This window comes from Macaca fascicularis, chromosome 16 (genome assembly GCF_037993035.2).
Source record: "Macaca fascicularis isolate 582-1 chromosome 16, T2T-MFA8v1.1".
In the NCBI taxonomy this organism is placed as follows: domain Eukaryota; kingdom Metazoa; phylum Chordata; class Mammalia; order Primates; family Cercopithecidae; genus Macaca; species Macaca fascicularis.
Window position 1 is genome coordinate 37504243 of NC_088390.1, and position 18523 is coordinate 37522765.

The 18523-nt window shown below is 36.5% G+C and overlaps 2 protein-coding genes across 11 annotated transcripts in view; one reads left to right on the forward strand and one right to left on the reverse strand.

Annotated features, from left to right (window-relative positions):
- NF1 (neurofibromin 1) overlaps positions 1 to 18523 on the forward strand; it is a 292484-nt gene that overhangs the window by 201184 nt on the left and 72777 nt on the right. The window lies entirely within an intron of this gene.
- OMG (oligodendrocyte myelin glycoprotein) lies at positions 7183 to 9861 on the reverse strand. The gene is made up of 2 exons (XM_045376141.3): positions 9679 to 9861; positions 7183 to 8869 (listed from the first exon to the last, which is right to left on the reverse strand). The coding sequence occupies exon 2, from the start codon at positions 8861 to 8863 to the stop codon at positions 7541 to 7543; it is 1323 nt and encodes a 440-aa protein (XP_045232076.1). The 5' UTR covers positions 8864 to 8869; positions 9679 to 9861; the 3' UTR covers positions 7183 to 7540.

Here is an 18523-nt window from a genome sequence, read left to right on the forward strand (position 1 = left end):
TTATTTGAAGCATAACTGAAGATGTCGGATATATGGGAAACTATTTACTATTACTGTTTCAGTCATTTTCACTTCTAATCTTGTTAATTATCCAAGAATCTCTTGTACAAAGGATAGTAATCATTAAAATGGCTATATAGCACCCACAAAGTGCTTTAATATACGTGTTTTAATCTATTCCTTAAAACACCTCTGGAATATATGTTCTTAACCATATTTTTTATCAGAGGACACATTTAATCACTTGCCCAAGGTAAAAACACACACAAGTGATAAACTTTATGTCATGCTTTGCTATTAAACCACCAATATAGTTAGAATTATTTTGATCAGACAGGAGCAAAGCAGTTTTCCTGTTTTTAGTGAGTGTGTATGTATGTTTAACTTCTGTGCTTTGATCTCATTCGTAACTTTGTGTGTGTGTGTGTGTGTGACACAGGGTCTGGCTCTGTCACCCAGGCTAGAGTACAGTGGCATGATCTCAGCTCACTGTAACATCTGCCTCCTGGGCTCAAGCCATCCTCCCACCTCAGCCTCCCAAGTAGCTGGGACTACAGGCACATGCCACCACACTTGGCTACTTTTTGTTTTTTTTTTTATAGAGACAGGGTTTGCTGGGCTCAGAGCTCAAGCAATCTGCCCACCTTGGCCTCCCAGTGTGCTGGGATTACAGGCATGAGCCACTGCTCCTGGGCTCATCAGTAACTTTCCAGAAATTTAGATTCAGAATCTCAGGCCAGGCTTTTTAGATAAGGATAAATGGGTGTGTTGAGCATGCGTCTCACCTGGCTCTTAAATATGTTTAATGAAGTTGGGGCTATTGAACCAAACTGGCATTTCTTAAAAGTTGAACTTCTTAAAGACCTCACTTTGCACCACAGTTTTCTAAGTGTGAAATGTATTAATCTGCTTAACACATTAGTGACACCTTAAGGTGACATTTGTTTCTACTTCTCTGCTAACTTCCTTCGAACAATTTTCTATACTGAATTGTTCACGGGTATCAGTATTAACCTTTCTCTAGAATTGTTCCAAAGGTAACTCCACATTGCCCAGAACTAGTTGTTTGTTTGTTTGTTTGTTTGTTTGTTTTTTGAGGGGGAGACAGAGTCTTGCTCTTGTCACCCAGGCTGGAGTGCAGTGGCGCGACCTTGGCTCACTGCAACGTCCGCCTCCCGGGTTCAAGTGTTTCTCCTGCCTCGGTCTCCTGAGTAGCTAGGATTATAGGTGCCTGCCACCATGGCCAACTAATTTTTATATTTTTAGTAGCGATAGGGTTTCATCATGTTGACCAGGCTGGTCTCGAACTCCTGACCTCAAATGATCCGCCCACCTTGGCCTCCCAAATTATTGAGGTTACAGGCGTGAGCCATGGTGCCTGACCCAGAACTAGTTTCTTATATGACTAGTAGTAGCCTAGCCAAATCCTCCCTCATTCTTACCTTTTCTTTGATCACTCTTTTCTCAGGACTTTGAAGCTGTAACTTTGAAATAAATGAAAGAAACTTAGACTCTAGAATAAGACTATCAGGTTTGTCTTGGTCTGACCTAAGTAGGTCATTGTTAGTCCACTAGTCACATCTTTGATCTATGTTAATTCATTCTTTTATTTATAAACGCGGATAAAGATGGTCAAAAAAACCAAACTTCTAGGGGCAAGTGAATGTCTAAGCTGAAATCAAAAGGATGAGTAGGGTTTGAGAGGGCAAGAAGAGGAAGAGAGGACATGCAGCTTCTCTGAAAGCCTAGTGACACGAAACATGGTGATTGAGGGGCAGAGGATATTTTGTTTGTTTGAACTATAAAATGTTAGAGAGCTGGAAAATTTTAAGATGATACTCTAAAGGGAAGCAAGACCCTGATCATGCAGTAAACCATATTAAGAATTTAGATTTTATTCTGAGATACGAGAAATTATTGAAAGGGAAAGGTTGGTACACAGTTCATTTGTGTCTTCTTACTTCTCTTATTTTTTTACTCAGTCTGGATGCCCTAGACAAACATTTCAATAGTTCTTTTCTTAGATCTCTTGGCTATTTCAAGGACAAGGCAGGTAATAATATATGCTTGGTCTGCAGTATTAGCATTTTGGCATGTTTCTTTTTGTTACTTTTTAATACATGGCTCTATGTCCTGTAATTTTTTCTTATTTTTCTAATATTTGCATTTCCCACATTTCACACTTTAAAAAACTCTTCATAAATATTTTTATTGGCCACATATTCTGGTCAGTGGGTCATCGTTTACTTAATTTCCCAATAGTGGATATTTATCATTGTTTCCATTTTTCTTGTTAGAAAGAATGCTGTGATTTACCTATAGGCAAAATTTTAAATACTGTAGACAAAAGTTAAAATATCTTACGTTTTTTAAATTTCATTGCCAGATTGCTTTCCCAAAGAATTGTGCCAATATGTGAACATGGCCATTTCATTCTACCTTCCCCATCGTTGGTTTTTATTTTTTTTTAATTGCTTGCTATTTTAATAGTGAAAAATGATATCACATTTTTATTGCTTTTCTCAATTATGTGGTTGGCCATATTCCCATATATTAATCATAGTGTTTCATATCTTGTAAACATTCTTTTTATGTCCTTTGCCCATTTATTTATTGCGAATTTTAAGATTTTTTTCTCATCAATTTTATGAGCTCCTGATTAACAACCTCCTTTACACCATTTTATTTGAATATTTTTATCAGGCTGGTTGTTTCAGCATAATGGGGATTTTGTATAGACCAATCTGTTGATAATTTCTTTGTGATTTTTTTTTATAATTAAATAGCCTTCCACCTGAAGACTTACAAATATTTTTAAATTCTTCTGCTGGTTTTATGACTTCCTTGTTCATGTTTTCTTTCACTTTTTCAGTGTATCACATGAAGTGAGTGTTAAACTGAACTTTTTTCCAATTTCCTCATCTCATTTATTGAGTCTTTCTCTTCCCCTTTGGTTTCTGATTTTTCTTTCCACAGCAAACAATGTTTGAGAATTTACTATGTGCTAGGCAGTGTTCTAAACACTTTATCTGTATTTTCTCATTTTCTTCTCACAACAACCCTGTAAGGAAATAGAGGCACAGAAACCTAATTTGCTGAAGTGACACAGCTAGTAAGTAAAGCTTGGTCACATATTCAGTTCTTCTGTGTACCTGCGCTCTCATTGTGCTGTTGTTTCTGTATTGTGGTTATCTTTCTATTTTTATGCCACTATCATTCTGTCCTAATTATTATGGCTGATATATGTTTCTGTCTCAAGAAAAGCTAATATCGGCTGGGCATGGTGGCTCACATCTGAAATCCCAGCACTTTGGGAGGCCGAGGCAAGCAGATCACCTGAGGTCAGGAGTTCAAGACCAGCCTGGCCAACATGGTGAAACCCGATCTCTACTAAAAATACAAAAATTAGCCGGGCGTGGTGGCACACACCTGTAGTCTTAGCTACTCAGGAGGCTGAAGCAGAAGAATTGCTTGAACCCAGGAAGTGGAGGATGCAGTGAGCCAAGATCGCACCACTGCATTCTAGCCTGGGTAACAGAGCAAGACTCTGTATGAAATAAATAAATAAATAAGCTAATATAACTGTAGTGTTTACTTCTTTTTCTATTCTTGCTTATGTTTCTAAGTGGATTTAAGGTTCCAAAATGTTTCTCATTGGAATATTTTTCAAAATTGCCTTAATCTATAAACTATACTAGAAATAATTGTAACTTTATAGTATCCCACCGAAGTCCTCTGTACCGTAGTGTTCGATATGTTCCAGGTGCTGACTAAATATTTGTTGAGTGAAAGAATGAATGAATGGAGAGACCTTAGTTTGTTATCTGCATCAAGTCTTAGTTTATACTTCTCATTAATATTTTTCAGATTTTTCCCTTTTGATCCTGCATATTTCATGTTAATGTTACTTCTTGACATTGTATATTTTTTCCCATAATTTTCTAATTATTTGTTGCCAATATCTGTTATTTCTGGGTTTTTTTGTTTTGAAATTTCCCAAATATTGTTAAAAAGATTGGCAATAGTGGGCATCCTTGTTTTGATTGTGATTTTAATAGAAATATAAGTTACTCTTCACCAACAAGATGTTGGGTGGTAGTGTGTAATACATTCTTTTATCTAGTTCTTAAAATATATTTTATAAGGAATAATTTTATGAAAGATTATAGGTTAACTCTTGTCTGACATTTTTCGGATTAAAGGAATTTGCTGTTGTTTGATAGCATCATTATGGAAGATACTGAATAGCACATATTTGTGATCTTTTAAGTTAGCCATAGAAGACATATTCTCATTCTGCTGTGATAAGTGAATGTCTTTCTGACTTTCTTCTGGGTCCCTATTTCACTGATCTAAACCTGGTTTCTAGCAGAGAAGAGACTAAAGCAAGCACATCCTTGCATTCCCTTGCTTTCAGTATGTAGAGCTGAAATGTTTCCATATATGGGAATTTCTCATAGCATTGGGTTTGGACATACAGATGTCATAATAATCCTCACAACAACAACATTACTGCATCTAGGAATATAGGTGAGCCAAGACACTTTGAAGGGTTTATGTGAATTATGTTATTTAATCTTCAGAAAAAATAAAACACTGTGAGTTCTGCTAGCCCATTTTATAGATGAGGAAACTGTGACTTAGAGCAGTGAAATAACTTGTCTGTGGTCATACAGCTGAGAAGTGGCAGAGGCAAATTGCCTGTAAAGTAGAGCCAAGCCTTAGGGATGGATGGGTGGAGATAGATATAGATATATGTGTATATAGGTATGTGTATATCTGTACACATATGCATACATATTTGATGTGCTTGAGAGATAGATGCTGAGGACTAACACATTTTGAAATTTTTCTGGAGCCAGTAATATAGTAGTACTTAGTGGCAAATAATGAGCCTTTTTCTGTTAATAATAAGAATACAATTTCTTTGGAAGGGAATACTATCTAATTATAGTTTCCCTCAGTATATCTCAGGGATTGGTTAGCAGACCCCTGTGTATACCAAAATCTGCACATATTCGAATCCCAAAATCGGCCCTGAGGAATATGCTTCCTTATGGAACCTATTTATACAGTGTGTGGGTTTCACATCCCACAAATACTATACTTTAAATCTGCGTTTGGTTGAAAAAAATTATGTATAAGTGTGCCCATGTTGTTCAAGGGTCAACTTTACTTTAAGGCTAGATAATACTTCTGTCTAAGGACCTAGAGTCTGAGTAGTTGGCATATATTGTACTTGTAAATTTACCAAGTTAGACTATGCATTTTGCAGACATGTCTGTAGGGTTGACATAATCCATAGGTGCTCCTAATGCAGTAGTCCGTAATTTGACTTTCTTATTAGTTTTCTCCCTAAAAATTCTAAGACAGCATTGAATTTTTGGTATCCTCAGAGGAAAAGACAGTTACCTCTAAGAAACCTACTTTCTGGGCGGGCACGGTGGCTCATGCCTGTAATCCCAGAACTTTGGGAGGCCGAGGCAGGCGAATCACCTGAGGTCAGGAGTTTGAGACCAGCCTGGCCAACATGGTGAAGCCCCATCTCTACTGAAAATACTAAAATTAGTCGGGTGTGTTGGCAGGTGTCTGTAATCCCAGATACTTGGGAGGCTGAGGCAGGAGTATTGCTTGAACCCGGGAGGGGGAGGTTGCAGTGAGCCGAGATTGCGCCATTGCACTCCAGCCTGGGGGATAAGAGCTAGACTTCGTCTCAAAAAAAAAAAAAAAAAAAACTACTTTCTGTGGAAGTCGGTGTATATGTTTTTTTAAATAATACACAAGTATATGGTAGAGTAGGGATTATCTAAGCAATTAGTCCCTATCATGGATGGTGAAGGTACTAATCAGTGTTTGGGAGGGAGTGGAGATAGCCTCCCCATATAGAGAGGTAATGCATTTTAAAATCATTTAGGGGACTTTTTCAAATAATCCTGTTTCTTCATGGTGACATTCCCTGACACAGTGAGCCAATCAGGTTTGCTAGGGCAGAAAACGTTCAAGAGCCACTGTACTAGACAGCGTAAAAGAGGACTCTCTTGTTGAAGCTTGATGGTAATTTTTCCATAATCCTGGTCTTTAAAAAGCAAAAAAAAAAAACCACATTAAAATGTTGTTACTTTTCTCTCTCTCAGTAGAAATGTTCCTAAACCAGCAAAGGAGGCTATCTGAATTTTTAAAAGTTTTTATGAAGGAACATAAAAATTCCTTTCTATAGTTTTTTCCCACCTCTAGAAATGCTTGAAATGAGATTCTGCCTTACGTCTCACAAATTAAATACCACATTTGTGTCTCATCCATCTCAGTTTTCCTATCTTGCATTTTAATCTATCCTGTTTCAGGACTTCTTTTGCTGCCTTGTGGCTGTTTCTTATGTTTGTTACTAATTCATAAGGTGGCTAACTTTCATATTTGTAGAAAATTTCTCAGTGATTATCTTTTAGTTGGAGTTCCAGTGTGGTTTCATTTGGAGTGTCAAGATCTGTCCCATGCCTAGCCTTAGTCCTCAGTCTGTTTTATTGGGTTCAACACCTGGTTGTAGTACCAAATGCCCTTTTCCCTTTCTCTCTCTCTTTCCTCTCTTCCTCCCTCAGTACTGCCCAAGTTGGTCACACTCAATGATTTTATTCTTAAGCTAATCTTATGTTTAATTTAGGTAAGTCACATTCTGATTTCTGATTTGCAAAATACAAATTTTCTTCTCCTTCATGTAGTAGGATTTTAATTTTATAAATATTTAAATTTTCCATTAATGATGTGTTAAATCTGCACTAAAACTGCTTCTTTACATGTTTTTAAATTTTTTCATTGTGGTTTTAACACTTTTTTTTTACATGCAAAAAACAAAACCATTAAACTTTTCTTATTAAAATGCAAAGCCTAGTGTCTTCTAGCTTGTTGAAGAGCTTTTGTCCATTGTATAATCTGTAAAGTAGCCAAGAGTTCCTCAGAAGCAGGACATCATTTAGATTTAAAACAATTATGACTTGTCTGTAAAATAATAATGTAATATAACCATTCATGGGATGGCAGCTGCAATTTTACTTCAGTGACAAAATCCTTGGATACTACCACCGTTCTATTTACCTTAAAGATTTTACCAAGGTACCCTAGAACAAAAATGGTGAGGTCATTTTTATTCTGATAAAGTTGATATGACTAGAAAGCCAAATGACACAGTTATGAGCATAGACCTTTTATTTTCCAGATGTTTGACAGTGTAAACATACATAAAATACATATTAAAGTTTAGATGCTTTATATTTTGTGCAATAAATTGAAGCCTTAAAAAGAAAACATTTTTTTATAAAAGAAACTCATTAGTTTACTTAATTAAGACAGTAAAATAGCAGCAAGTACCAAGGCATTGTGCATTTCTTTTATTTAAGACAAGTTACTTCATTTACATCAGAGTCAGAAATGTTAAGACTGGCTTTCTTGAATACTTAATATAGCTTGAATCACTGGTTAGATATGAACATATTTTCCCAACTGTACATCAGGGAGGAGTGCTTTCATTAGTTTCAGAAAATGCAGACCCTCAGACAGCCAGCATGACCACAACATTGAGCATTAAGAGAAATGAAGCATTTACTTTCCAAGCATTTGCCACAGAAGGTAATTGAGTCTTTACGTTTGTGGTTGTCTCTTCCCTCCGTAAGTTAAGGGTTGTGCTTTGTTGAGGCATTTCAGAGAAATTATTTGGCATGCCACTAGTGATACTTAGGGTCATGGGTGTTGGGGATGATTTTGTTGAGCTAGTGAGGCTTGTGTTTGTAACCATTCCATCTTGGAGATGAATAGTTAGAGTTGCAGCTGCTGCTTCATGTGAATTGATAGTCTCTGTGGATGTATCTTCTGGATAGGGCACAAAAGCCTTATCAGTGCTAGTAAAGGTGGTGTCTTTGCTTAGAGTGGCACCAAACGTTGTTTCCTTTGTTCGATATTGTTTGGGGATTTTGGTCACTTTGGGTTGAGTTACCACACTCAGAGAGTTAATGGTGTCCACTGTCTGCATCCCACTTACAGTGAATAAGCTTGAGGTAAATCCAGAAGGTGTGGGATATATGTTATGTTCCTTTAAAGATGATATTTGGGTAGAACATGGAGTCCCTATCACTTGGGCTTTTGTTTCCATCATCCACTTCAGTAAGTAAGTAATGTTTTGTTTATGGTCACATGACCACCTGTTATTGTAAAGGGTTATCTCTTGCAACTGAAAGAGCTGGTCAAAAGATTGGTCTGGAATGAATGTGAACTTATTGTTGTGCAGGTAGAGATGCGTGAGATTTGTCAGGTTTATTAATGTACCTGGAAGGATTTGTGTCAAAGAATTATTAGACAGGTCCACGATATGTAGTTTGAAGGGCATGTTGGTTGGAACTGTCCAAAGTTTGTTACTACTGAGGTTGAGAACCTCAAGACTTCTTAGTGTATTTTTAATGAGGACAACCTTTTCCAGCATATTCTTAGAAACATCCAGATATTTAAGATTCCACTGATAAGCAGTATCAGATTTGTCAAGAAGTTTAATGTTGTTGTTAGCAGCAGACATGTTCCACAGAGACCGAGGTAACTGAGCAGGCAGGCTTTCAAGCCTGTTGTTTGAAATGTCCAGGGTCCTCAGATTGGTATATTGGGTTAACTGGTTATGCAGATCAGTAAAGTGGTTATAAGACAGGTTTAAATGTATAATATTCTCTTGCAGTCCAGATGGTAATGTAGTCAAGTTTCTGCCTGAACAGTCCACATGCCTGTGCCTTTCTGTGCATATACATTGCAGAGGACAAATGCATAAAATACCAGGTGTGAGAAACAGAAGGATGAACAGGCAGAGAGACATTTTCAATATCTGATATTCCATCAAAGCCTAGAAACAAACAGATACACCCTTCTTTTAATATGCAAATACAGTTTAGGCATCTGCATGGGTCACTTAGCATTAGGCAAAATTTTCAATAAACCTCGTTGTTGTTGAGTCCTTTTATAATTGTTCCAGTGATTAAACTAACAAAGCTCCCCTTCATTTATAGTCCAAATGCTTAATCCTTCAATTGGGCTATGTGGTAGAGAGAGACTCTCTCCCTACTCTCTCCTGCATTTTCTCCTTTATTTTCTCTCCCCCTCCCCCCTTTTCTAACCATATTCTTTCTTATTTATCTTTCTAGAGCCTTAATATGATAAAATAGCATTCTTTGCAAATAAAGAGTTGCAGTTGTAAGCTATTACTATTTTTGATGATATGCTTTCTTACTCAGATGAGAAAAAATGGCTGTCGTGTCTTTTTTTTTTTAATCTCTGCAGTAATGTAATTCAATGTGTGTGTATAGGGTAGATTTTATTTAGATATTAAAGCAGTTCTTCGAAATGTTATCTTTTTGTTTTTAGGATAAATATATCTTTGTAAAAGGCACTTGAAAAATCCAGACCAACACTGTACCTATAAACCTCACATTTTATAAAGTGGTTTTTTCTATATATTTCAGTGCCCATTTTAAAGGAAAACAATATATTTACAAAGTGAATGAATATATAAAAAATATCCCTCAACTGACACTGCAGCAAATTTCTGGTGCATGCACTTGCTATTGAATATATATTTAATCTTAACGTTGACTTTTTCTTAAAAAGGAAAAAGATTCCAAAGTCAGCCTTTTACTGATTTAAATAACATCTTACCGTAGTGTCGTCTTCAATATCAGCATCTCATTTTCTCTGGGAAACTTAAAGCTTAAAGGTCGTCTTGTTCTGGAGAGTCGGAACTGTTTCTGGCTGTGGGCTGTGCTTGCCTGCTCAGCTGCATTGTGTTGCTGTGAGCTGAAGCTCTGCAACCACCTGATCAGTACCACATAGGAGGACTGCAGAGCTGTCGCTGGTGCTGACTCAAATTTATGGTGCACACGCAACAAAATGGACAATTTTTAAAAAAATTTACGGCATCAAGTGTACCTATATATCTGATTTGCTATAGGATGGGATACCTTATGCACATTAGAGTTGGCCCTTACTCCTTTCTATGTATTTGTCTGAGATTGGGTTCCATATTTTAACATTTGTCTCATTAAGAATCTTTTTAAATACCTCTACTCTTTATCCTTTTTACATGTTGAAAATGAATTTGACCTTCCTCATGGATAGTTTTCTATGATATTAGTCCCACTATTTTTAACTCCTGCCTTTTTATATTCCTTTCTAAAATGGTATAATTTTCATGTCACATTTTTAATATTAAAAAATCTGTTCTCTGATTTTTATGTCTTCCTCCAACATGGTGATTATTATGTTTAATCAGCTTTTCAAATTTATCAACCACTTAAATGTGCCATCTTCCCTCTTAGGATGTATAGAATTACTGAAATATGATTATTTTTTCTTTATCTTTCTGATACAATGGATCATTTGACCAAGGCTATACACAAGCCAGGATACATTTGGAAATTAGCATCTTATACTTTAGATTATCACTTCCTATGGTAAAATAAACATGTTTTATTTTATATATTTGGGGTTAAAGTTTTTTTTCTTTATGAAACCTTGGATAGTAAGTGGATATGAGTATTGTTTTTTCCAAAGACATTTTTGGTGCTATATGAATGACCATTTATTTGATTTTATGTTTTAAGAATAACAGTATCAATTTAGGCGATTTCAGAGTATTGCACATTTCAGCTTTCTGGGAAAGTAGTTTATAGTTTTAAAATTACATGAGGCCGGGCGCGGTGGCTCAAGCCTGTAATCCCAGCACTTTGGGAGGCCGAGACGGGCGGATCACGAGGTCAGGAGATCAAGACCAACCGGGCTAACACAGTGAAACCCCGTCTCTACTAAAAAAATACAAAAAAATTAGCCGGGCGTGGTGGCGGGCGCCTGTAGTCCCAGCTACTCGGGAGGCTGAGGCAGGAGAATGGCGTAAACCCGGGAGGCGGAGCTTGCAGTGAGCTGAAATCCGGCCACTGTACTCCAGCCTGGGTGACAGAGCGAGACTCCGTCTCAAAAAAAATAAATAAATAAATAAATAAATAAATAAATAAAATTACATGATATAATGTAAGAGGAAAATTTTTCATCATGAATTTTATAAAATGAGGTCAAATTTATGATAAATTTTGCTCCACTCTTCAGTGGACTGCTTGCGTAAATCTGTTAAAACACAAATCTGATTTCCAGAATGGCCAGTTTACTTTAAAGCAAGCAAATAAAGTTATGGTATTTCGTTACCAAGTGGCACCATTTAAAAATGAGTAATATTTAGCATATTATATGTAAGGAAAATCCCTTTATGCCTTGTTACTAAATCATTTGTTTTTTCTCTAAATTATATTAGCATTATTTAGATTATACCACAAATAGAATTTGTTGTATTAAAATTTGAAGTTTCTTTTTTTTTTTTTTTTTTTTTTTTTTTTTTTAGGCGGAGTCTCGCTCTGTCGCCCAGGCTGGAGTGCAGTGGCCAGATCTCAGCTCACTGCAAGCTCCGCCTCCTGGGTTTACGCCATTCTCCTGCCTCAGCCTCCCGAGTAGCTGGGACTACAGGCGCCCGCCACCTCGCCCGGCTAGTTTTTTGTATTTTTAGTAGAGACGGGGTTTCACCGTGTTAGCCAGGATGGCCTCGATCTCCTGACCTCATGATCCACCCGTCTCGGCCTCCCAAAGTGCTGGGATTACAGGCTTGAGCCACCGCGCCCGGCCTTCTTTTTTTTTTTTTTTTATTATACTTTAAGTTCTAGGGTACAGGTGCACAACGTGCAGGTTTGTTACATATGTATACATGTGCCTTGTTGGTGTGCTGCACCCATTAACTCGTCATTTACCTTAGGTATTATCTCCTAATGCTATCCTTCCCCCCTACCCCCTCCCCACAATAGGTGTGTGATGCTCCCCTTCCTGTGTCCAAGTGATCTCATTATTCAGTTCCCACCTGTGAGTGAGAACATGTGGTGTTTGGTTTTCTGTTCTTGCGATAGTTTGCTGAGAATGATGGTTTCCAGCTGCATCCATGTCCCTACGAAGGACACGAACTCATCCTTTTTTATGGCTGCATAGTATTCCATGGTGTATATGTGCCACATTTTCTTAATCCAGTCTGTCACTGATGGACATTTGGATTGATTCCAAGTCTTTGCTATTGTGAATAGTGCCACAGTAAACATACGTGTGCATGTGTCTTTATAGCAGCATGACTTACAATCCTTTGGGTATATCCCCAGTAATGTGATGGCTGGGTCAAATGGTATTTCTAGTTCTAGATCCTTGAGGAATCACCACACTGTTTTCCACAATGGTTGAACTAGTTTACAGTCCCACCAACAGTGTAAAAGTGTTCCTATTTCTCCACATCCTCCCCAGCACCTGTTGTTTCCTGATTTTTTTTAATGATTGCCATTCTAACTGGTGTGAGATGGTATCTCATTGTGGTTTTGATTTGCATTTCTTTGATGGTGAGTGATGATGAGCATTTTTTCATGTGTATGTTGGCTGTATGAATGTCTTCTTTTGAGAAGTGTCTGTTCATATCCTTTGCCCATTTTTTGATGGGGTTGTTTTTTTTTTTCTTGTAAATTTGATTGAGTTCTTTATAGGTTCTGGATATTAGCCCTTTGTCAGATGAGTAGATTGCAAAAATTTTCCCCCATTCTGTAGGTTGCTTGTTCACTCTGATGGTAGTTTCTTTTGCTGTGCAGAAGCTCTTTAGTTTAATTAGATCCCATTTGTCAATTTTGACTTTTGTTGCCATTGCTTTTGGTGTTTTAGACATGAAGTCCTTGCCCATGCCTATGTCCTGAATGGTGTTACCTAGGTTTTCTTCTAGGGTTTTTATGGTTTTAGGTCTAACATTTAAGTCTCTAATCCATCTTGAATTAATTTTCATATAAGGAGTAAGGAAAGGATCCAGTTTCAGCTTTCTACTTATGGCTAGCCAGTTGTCCCAGCACCGTTTATTAAATAGGGAATCCTTTCCCCATTTCTTGTTTTTGTCAGGTTTGTCAAAGATCAGATGGCTGTAGATGTGTGGTATTATTTCTGAGGGCTCTGTTCTGTTCCATTGGTCTATATCTCTGTTTTGGTACCAGTACCATGCTGTTTTGGTTACTGTAGCCTTGTAGTATACTTTGAAGTCAGGTAGCGTGATGCCTCCAGCTTTGTTCTTTGACTTAGGATTGTCTTGGCAGTGCGGGGTCTTTTTTGGTTCCATATGAACTTTAAAGCAGTTTTTTCCAATTCTGTGAAGAAAGTCATTAGTAGCTTAATGGGGATGGCATTGAATCTATAAATTACCTTGGGCAGTATGACCATTTTCACAGTATTGATTCTTCCTATCCATGAGCATGGAATGTTCTTCCATTTGTTTGTGTCCTCTTATTTCACTGAGCAGTGGTTTGTAGTTCTCCTTGAAGAGGTCCTTTACATCCCTTGTAAGTTGGATTCCTAGGTATTTTATTCTCTTTGAAGCTATTGTGAATGGGAGTTCACTCATGATTTGGCTCTCTGTTTGTCTGTTACTGGTGTATAAGAATGCTTGTGATTTTTGCACATTGATTTTGTATCCTGAGACTTTGCTGAAGTTGGTTATCAGCTTAAGGAGATTTTGGGCTGAGACAATGGGGTTTTCTAAATATACAATCATGTCATCTGCAAAGAGGGACAATTTGACTTCTTCTTTTCCTACCTGAATACCCTTGATTTCCTTCTCTTCCCTGATTGCCCTAGCCAGAACTTCCAACACTATGTTGAATAGGAGTGGTGAGAGAGGGCATCCCTGTTTATGCCAGTTTTCAAAGGGAATGCTTCCAGTTTTTGCCCATTCAGTATGATATTGGCTGTGGGTTTGTCATAAATAGCTCTTATTATTTTGAGATACGCTCCATCAATACCGAATTTATTGAGTTTTTAGCATGAAGGGCTGTTGAATTTTGTCAAAGGCATTTTCCGCGTCTATGGAGATAATCATGTGGTTTTTGTCTTTGGTTCTATTTATATGCTGGATTACGTTTATTGATTTGTGTATGTTGAACCAGCCTTGCATCCCAGGGATGAAGCCCACTTAATCATGGTGGATAAGCTTTTTGATGTGCTGCTGGATTTGGTTTGCCAGTATTTTATTGAGGATTTTTGCATCGATGTTCATCAGGGATATTGGTCTAAAATTCTCCTTTTTTGTTGTGTCTCTATCAGGCTTTGGTATCAGGATGATGTTGGCCTCGTAAAATGAGTTAGGGAGGATTCCCTCTTTTTCTATTGATTGGAATAGTTTCAGAAGGAATGGTACCAACTCCTCCTTGTACCTCCGGTAGAATTCGGCTGTGAATCCGTCTGGTCCTGGACTTTTTTTGGTTGGTAGGTTGTTAATTATTACCTCAATTTCAGAGCCTGCTATTGGTCTATTCAGGGATTCAGCTTCTTCCTGGTTTAGTCTTGGGAGAGTGTAAGTGTCCAGGAAATTATCCATTTCTTCTAGATTTTCTAGTTTATTTGCGTAGAGGTGTTTATAGTATTCTCTGATGGTAGTTTGTATTTCTGTGGGGTCGGTGGTGATATCCCCTTTATCATTTTTTATTGCGTCTATTTGATTCTTCTCTCTTTTCTTTTTATTAGTCTTGCTAGTGGTCTATCAATTTTGTTGATCTTTTCAAAAAACCAACTCCTGGATTCATTGATTTTTTTTGGAGGGTTTTTTGTGTCTCTATCTCCTTCAGTTCTGCTCTGATCTTAGTTATTTATTGCCTTCTGCTAGCTTTTGAATGTGTTTGCTCTTGCTTCTCTAGTTCTTTTAATTGAAGTTTATTTTCTTACAAGAGAAATTACACTCGAGGAGCCACCTTTTGTATAAAACTAATATTGCTCGAAAAGTGTCTATATTTTAAAAGTCTGCAACATAGAAATTTGTTGTTGATTAGGTACTTTATTGCCACTTTACTTTGAGGGTTCAGTTGAACTCTTAATGAGATTCTTACTGTGGATTTAGGAAACCAGCCATCATTCGTAGTGCTTAAAATAGTATGTTAAAAATACTACATTCAGCAATATTGTGGAAATAGGGAATGCATTGACATTTAGAGTTCTGTTTAAGCTCATATATACACTGCTGCACTTCTAAAGATGTGACTGAGGGTCAATTTACCGACCACTTAAATCTCTTAATTTTAGGAAACCTCATTAAGTCAATGTGGAAGTAGAGTTATGCATTTTCATTACACTTAACAGTACTTTTGTTTGAAAGAAAGGACATGTTACTTCATTAATGGATTCAAATGAATTTGGGTTTAGGCTGTATCAAGTTTAGTTTCTGTTGCATATAATAGAAGATTCCAACACAATAGTAGTGGCAGTATTTCTCATTTCAAGTTTGGGGCATACCAAATTGCTTCATATTATTCAAAGATATTGTAAAATTCTCAAAAAGAAAAAGGGAGATCATTTCAACATATTTGAATTGTAACAGTCTCTTACACTTTTAGAAATTCTCATGAAATAAAATAATACTATATTACTGTTACTCAAAAAATACTTTTTAGAGGCATAAGTATTTGTTACAACTTATTTTAAGTATTATTCAGACTCATTACATTTTATATTAGTCTGTCTAGGTCAGTAATGATAGCTAGTTAGGCAACTTTTACATTCTAGGTTAAGCAGTGAATTAATTTACATATTCTTTTGTGTCCTAGAATATATTAGCCCAACATTGTGAAAGGTATCACAAAGCATCTGCCAGGGAATAACTATCCCACGCTAATCACTGGTTTCAGTTTTCCATTATTAGAGATAACATTTGCTATGCTTGAGTGTCAGATATTGTTTATTTTTGGTAATATGGTTGGCTATTTAGACTGATTTTCCTGCTGAATACAACTGAGAGTACTCAATACAGTATTTTAAAAGCATGAAAGAACGACATAGAAATTACCAAGTCAAAATCCAAGTGAATCAGTTTCTTTGCCCACCTCCCTACTCCTTTTTTACTTTATGCCACTGGCTTGTTGCCAAAACTCAGTCAATTATTTCCTAAAATGTCTCTCATCTTGGAGTTTTCTCTTTGCCTCTTTGGGAAGATTTAATTTGTTCTTCTGTCCCCCATATTTTCTCTAAGTGGTTCCTAATATCATTGATATAATTACTTATTTGCATCATCTCTCAGTAATTTCAAAATAATGCCAGCATTGACTGCTACAATTAGATTATAGACTACCGAATAAAGTTTAAAATTTCTTCATAGCTCTGCTTGTTTTATTTTCCTAAAAGTGTATAGTAAATTCTGTGTTCTAATGCAATGTGAAATAATTCTTTTCTCTATATTTTTATGTCACCAACTTGATATAAACTTTGTTTTAGTTTTCAGCTTTTCAGGATCACAAGTCAAAATTATATAACAAGGTATATTCAGATAAATCTTGCTTCTCTGTCTTTTCCATCCTGTTTCCTTCCTTCTCCTATTAGTGACTTTTTATTAGCTTTTCATTATATCATTAACCTTTCTTTTTGAAAACCTAAAAAAATGTATTTAAGCATATGTATGGTATGTTCTTATCCCCCCTTCTAATATAAAAGGTGATATATATATACATACTGTTACATATCTTGTTCTTTTTTTCTTACTGTATCTTATCACTCCATATCAGTATATAGGTATCTGATTCATTTTTTGATCCATAGTACTCCATTTGGGAATGTACCATGGCTTATTCAACCAGTCCCCTATTGGTGTACATCTAGGTTTTTTTCAGACTTTTGCTATTACAAATAATGCCACAGTGAATACCATTGTACCTAAGTAATTTTATATGTTTGCCAGTAAATCTTTGAAAACGATTCCTACAAGTAGGATTGCTGGGTAAAAGGGTAAATGCATTTGGAATTTTTCCAGACATTACTAAATTTCTCTCCATTGATTATACCATTTTGCAGTCCCACCAACAGTGTAGCGGGGTGTCCAGTTCTATACAGCCTCACTGTATCCTTTGTTGTTGAACTTTGGGATTTGTTGTCCATCTGATAGTCAAGTGTCTCCGTCTAATTTTAAATGCATCTCTGTAATTATGAGGGAGCGTGTATGTCTTTACATATGTTTAAAGACCATTTAAATGTTTTCTCTTGTAACTATCTTTTTTATGTTTTGCACTATTAAAAGTTGTGTTTTGGGTTTTCCCCTTCCCGCCCCATATTAGGAGCGTTTTACATTTTAGAGGTATTAGCACTTTGTCTTAAGTTTTAATTTTTTTTCCAGTTTGCCGTTTATCTTTTGGCTTTATTATGGTGAGGTGTGTGTGTTGGTTATGCTCACGTGCATGTGTATGACATTTAAAAGTTTCGTATAATTTCTCTTTTTACTGCCTCTGGATTTTGAGTCTCAGCTAGGAAGGTTTTTTCCCACTTCCAGATTATAAAGGAATTCACTCATATTTTCTTCTGTTACTTGGATAATTTCATGATTTATATTTAGAACTCTGATCCTTGGTGTTTATTCTAATATAGTGTGAAGTATGGATCAAATTTTCTCTTTTTTCCAGGTGTCTATCCAATGCTTGTTTCCACTGATTTGATATTTATTTCTGGACTTTTTCTTCTGTTCCATTGATCTGTTTGTTTAGTCATATACCAGTACCACAATGTTTTAGTTATAGGTTCCCAAAGGTGCTACTTTATTTTTTGATCAGAATTAGGTAAGAACAACAGTTAAAGATCAACCGCATTGGATTCATTTGTGTCCCTCACCATTCACACCAAATAGAAGACTTACGTGATATATGTATGTTTCAGTGCATGATGTAGGTGCTCTTTGGTCCTATATTAGTGAAAAGAGTGTTGAACCAGTAGTCAGGGAGCAAACTCAGCTTTTAGTACCGCTTCTAAGCATGTCACTTACTTTCTCTGGTCCTGTTTTCTCAGTAGTTAACAAACAAAAGGAGTTGAACCAAATGCTCTTCAGGGTTGTGTCTGACTCTGGTTAATGCTGTTCTGGTTAAGAGCCCCACTAGTATGTGGTGTGAACTTTAATCTACCTTTTATTCCCCTGCGCCTTGCTCTTTTGCAGTATTCATGTAATAAACTTTCTCTTCTGGATCTTAGTTCTTTAATCTTTTCTCTAAAAGATTTTTCTTTGTTCCAGCATTTTCTTCTGTCCTATATTTATTAGTTTGTATCTCTTCCTGCTGATTAGCAAGGATTGCCACTGTTTGGCTGCTCAGCTTCCACTGACCTCATCGGGGAAAATTACATGCGGTTAAATGTGAATTATTCTTCCCCCAGCAAAGAATTTCTTTTAAAAAAAGGAAAAAAGACAACATAAAAACCCAGCTGCTGCCAGTAGTCTGTCCTGTTATACAAAGAACAGAAAGAGAAAAGCTCCCTTTAAAGTACTTAAAGATACCAGACAAGACTATGGTCAACTAATCAGTTCCTGTTTAATCTAAGAAAATTGGTATTTCCCTATTTTTCCTGGTATTTCTTTCAGGAAAGAAGGTGGTTAAAAAGAGACAAAAATGTGGAAAGAGCCCATTAAGTAACTGTCATAAATGTAAAATGAGAA

Bases quoted from the DNA above. Each gene is read 5' to 3' on its own strand.
- OMG (XM_045376141.3), bottom strand. From the start codon at position 8,863: ATGGAATATCAGATATTGAAAATGTCTCTCTGCCTGTTCATCCTTCTG.